At 61.9% G+C, this 4,337-nt stretch overlaps 1 protein-coding gene across 1 annotated transcript; it reads right to left on the bottom strand.

The window, feature by feature from the left end:
- Positions 1-2,825: 2,825 nt before the first annotated feature.
- Positions 2,826-3,548, bottom strand: BHLHE23 (basic helix-loop-helix family member e23). Its single transcript, XM_024128273.1, has one exon. The coding sequence runs from the start codon at positions 3,546-3,548 to the stop codon at positions 2,826-2,828; it is 723 nt and encodes a 240-aa protein (XP_023984041.1).
- Positions 3,549-4,337: the final 789 nt, after the last annotated feature.

The following is a 4,337-nucleotide window of genomic DNA, read 5'->3' as shown; positions in this document are numbered from 1 at the left end:
GAGACGGGTTCTGAGTGCAAAGGCATCGGATTCTGAAGCCTCGGTACAAAAAGGAGAACGTGAAGGATCTCCCTGATAATTTAAGAATATTGATTACATGTTGAAATGATAATAGTTGGGCTATGTTGGAATAAATAAAAGTCATTAAATCTAATTTCATCTACTTCTCTTTCCTTTTCTTAACATGGCCACCAGAAATTGTAAGATTCCACACGTGGCTGGCAACTCTCCTTGTTGGGGGCAACCCCGGTTTAAGGGGCTCTCGTTAATATCTTGTTCCTCTGAGAACAAGCCGCGTCAAATCCCAGCCACAACCAAAGCGCTTTCCTACTTAATTCCCCCACCCAGTGCTGGAGAGAGGCGAGCTCTGGGTTAGGTGCAGGGTGATAAATTTTTTCAAGTTCATTCACAGCAATTCGTGCCGCCCCTGTAGGAGAGCAAGCCTTCGGGGAGAACACCAGAACCCCCATCAGAAGTCTCCAGAGAGTCTCTGGCAACAGAGACAGGCGGCGCCAATAGGCACCCCTGGCTGGCTATACTTGGGGCAAACAGGCCGCGGGGTGGGGGCGAGGGGGGCAGCCAGACCTTTCGTGCTGGGAATGTTCTTCCAATGTCTAGGTTGTCTTAGAATGAGGAGTTTGCTGTGCAAACTTGGGAGAGGCCAGACGACATTTATTTTGATATTCCAGGTTGCTTGATTAGCAGCTGCTGTCAAGAAACCCAACAAGCTTCACTTTGAAAAACTCCTCCACTCAACCCCAGGGAACAGCACCGCTGACATTTTTGGAGAACAGTTGATAAACAGCTTTGCAGCTTTAAGAAAAAAAAGAAAAGTTTAAATTTAATTTACCTTCTACTTAAACGAAGTTATTGGAAGGACTTGTGATTACTTAAATGGCTCTTTTTAAAAATTCTTATTTTTCACCTAGAGCGGGCAGAGAGATTTTTTTTTTCCTTCACCGTTTTCTTATTATTTCGTACATTTGCTGAGCGGCTGCTTACAGATAAGCTGTCTGCGTCTTAGAGACTTTTTGGACTCTGTGATTTAGAAGCATGTGGCCCAAATGGACACAACTCCCTGAACACTGAAATTATGAGTTCAGTCACAAATGAACTCTAGTTAAATTGACATTGAAATTTAATCATATTATTCAAAAAATTAGTTGAAATCAAATACTTTATTCTGAATATAAATGATGTACTTTAGCCAGAATAAGCAACTCTGTTTCAGATTATAAGTAATTTATCAAGTCGACTTAGGGTCACTTTGAAATGACCCTAGAAGTTGGTGACACTTGGGTATGCAGTTATCTAAAAGAAACGTGAAAGTTTCCAACACTCAGCTTTCTGAATGTGCAAAACTGATAAACTAGTCTGTTATGGGAAAAAAAGACAATAAGACATAAATATGGGAATTAGCAAAAACCAGTATTAAGCATATGTCTTTATGAATAAGACTTAATCACACACTTCATTTTGGAAATACAAAAGGGTCTTTTGAAATGTATTAATTAAAGTTAACTGCCGTAGACAGGCTGCTTTGCAGGGCCGCGGTCCTCTCTCCCTATTAGCATAGCATTAGCGACAGCCGAAGAAATTGGGTTAATAAAGCCAGATATGGTAGCAGAGCCGCTCCGGCGCAAGCTGGCGCGGACAGCTCGGTCCCCCAGGGCGGCCGGCTGTGCTCGCGGGGCGTGGGGGGGGGGTACCCCGGCTGGTGGCAGAGTTCTGAGTTGAGCACCGACTTTAAAAAACACAGACCCCGTCGTCACACCGACTTTAAAAGAGACCCCATCACGGTTCGCACCAGCCAGGGCGCGGCCCCCACCAGCGTACTCACCGTGGCCCGGTCTCCTCTCCCGGAAATGTGCGGGGTTGGTGGGCTGGGGGCTTGGCCTGTCGCCAGGGCTAGACCAGGCCCTCCCCTGACACCCCAGGACCCCTCCTCCATGCAGCCGCCTTTAAGCAGAGGGCGCGCCGAGGTCTCCATCCAGCTCCACCCGGGCCGCGCCAGGGTGTGGACGATCCGGCGGGGGCATTGGTGGCTGGGGAGCCCAGGGGCTGTTGAGGGAACGAATTCTGCAGCCGGCGTTAGCGTCCGCTCACCTCTAGGCGAGCAAGAAAACAAACATAACAGACTTGGGAGCCGAAAAGCTCCTGGCCGGCGTCTTCTTGCGGCCGCGGCCCGGCTTCTTTGAAAACGACAGCTGCGGGGCCAGGTCGGGGCTCATCCCGCAGCTCCGCTGCCGCGGCGTGGGGGTCCTGGGGCAGGCAGAGGGGGAAGGTGCGGGGCGCGGGGCGTCCTCGGGGACACGCCCCCCCCAGAGCGCGGCCCGGAGGTTTGGCGAGAGCGGCCGAAGGACGGGGGCCAAAGACGCGCTCCAAAGCGAGGGCCACGCCCCGCCGAGGTGGGCTACGCTCTGTCCCGCGCTCCGCGAACCCCCGGGTGGCTCAGGGGACGACCACCTGCCCGGGGGTCGCGACCATCCTGGTTTTCTTTTTGAGGCTGCGCGGCGGCGCTCGGACAGGCACGCTTGGTCACCCCCGTCCCGCCCCCAGGGTCGAGGGCTGGGGCGTCGGGAGGGTGCCCATCGGGCGCTGCGGGCTCCAGGGCACGGACTCCGGCGCCCCGCTGTCCGGTTCAATCCCGCGCCCGGATGGGCTTTGCGCTTCCCGCGGGCCCAAATGTTCAGCACGCACGGGCTGCGAGCGAGGTCTGGCCGCCTTCTCCCCGTGGGCGGGGTCCGGTGGGGGCAGGGCGACACAGTCACGGGGGCAAGGTCAAATGAAGGACGCGTGCGGAAGGAAGGGGCGGCCCGGGGCCCTTACGGCTTCCCGTTACAGTGTTTGCAAAGCGCCGAGGGCGTCCCGGAGAAGGCGGCGCACTTGTCTGGGCAGGGCAGCGCGGCGCCGGCGGAGAAGGGATACACGGCGGCCTGGCCGAAGGGCGTCAAGGGCGCGGCGCCCACCGGCGCGGCCAAGCCCTGGCCCTGGTTGAGGTAGGCCACGAGGCGCCGCATCTCGTCCAGGGCCTGCGCCTGCATGAGGATGTAGTTCTTGGCGAGCAGCAGCGTGGCGATCTTGGAGAGCTTGCGCACCGACGGGCTGTGCGCGTAGGGGATGACGGCGCGCAGCCCGTCCAGCGCGTCGTTGAGGTCGTGCATGCGCCGCCGCTCCCGCGCGTTGATGCTGAGCCGCAGCGAGCGCTGCTCCCGGGGCCGCCGCCGCCCGTCCGCCGCGCCCCCGGGCCCGCGCCGCCGCCGCCGCCGCCCGAAGGCGTCCTCCTCGTCGCCGCTCTGCTCGCCGCTGCTCTCGGCGGCAGCGGCCGGAGCTCGGGGAGCGGGCGCCGCGGGGAGGTCGCCGCCCGGGCCCGGCGCGCCGTAGCCGCGGGCCGCCTCGGGCCCCCGGGCCGCCCCGTAGGCGAGGCCCACTGCCGCCGCCGCGTAGCCGTGGCTCAGCGCCAGGTACGCGTCCCCCGACAGCGACTTGAGCTCGGCCATGGCCGCGCCTCCGGGGCCCGAGGGCTCGCCGGGCAGGCAGGTGCTCATGCGGCCCGGCCCGCGCCGCCCCGGGGTCCGCGCGCGCGCCGGCCGCTGCCGCCGCCTGGGGGCCGCTCCCGCCGCCTGGGGGCCGTTCCCGGCTGGCGCGTCCGTCCGGCAGTCGGTCGGTCCCGGAGCCTCCCCGCGCCGGGGCCTCTGGGTCCCGCCTCCTGGCCGCCTCCGCCTCCTCCCCTCCCCCTCTGTCTCCTCTCTCCTCTCCCCCCGACCCCCTCCTCCCCACCTCTCGCTCCCGCGCGCAGGGCTGGGCTGCGGAGGGCTCTCCCTTCCCCTCGCGCCGGTCCTGCTTTAAGGTGCGGAGGCGCCCTCTGGGACTTCGCGGCCGTCCAATCAGAGGGGACTTGGTGACCGCCTCTTCCCGGAGCCCAGCTCCACCGGCGGCGCAGGCCGATGGCCAGGGGTGGGGCGCCGCCGGTCTGGAAGGAGCTGGAGGTCTGGTTGGAGACGGTTGTGGAAGCCGTGGGACCCGGGAGAGCTGTTCCTGCTTCCCGGCGTCTGCAGCTTCTGCCTGCTGCCCGCCCCCCGCCCCGGGGGTTGCCGTCGTCACTGTACGCCCCCGTCCACGGGCACCCGCCTCAGGGCGCCTTGTCCCCGTCTTCGGTACCGTTTGCAGGAGCCACCTCCGGCGTCGCGCAGGCAGGGATCGCCGCCCACCGCGGGAGCGCGCAGCCCACCGCGGACGCCTGACCCGCCGAGGCCGGAGGAGGTGCGGAGCGCACGCCCGGGGCGCTCGGTGGGCGCCCTCCAGGAGCGGCCTCACAGCCGGGTAGCCCGCGGGGC

The sequence above is a fragment of the Physeter macrocephalus genome, chromosome 14 (genome assembly GCF_002837175.3).
Source record: "Physeter macrocephalus isolate SW-GA chromosome 14, ASM283717v5, whole genome shotgun sequence".
Classification (NCBI taxonomy): domain Eukaryota; kingdom Metazoa; phylum Chordata; class Mammalia; order Artiodactyla; family Physeteridae; genus Physeter; species Physeter macrocephalus.
The sequence above is the reverse complement of the archived record's forward strand: the minus strand, read 5'-3'. Positions and strand labels throughout refer to the sequence as shown.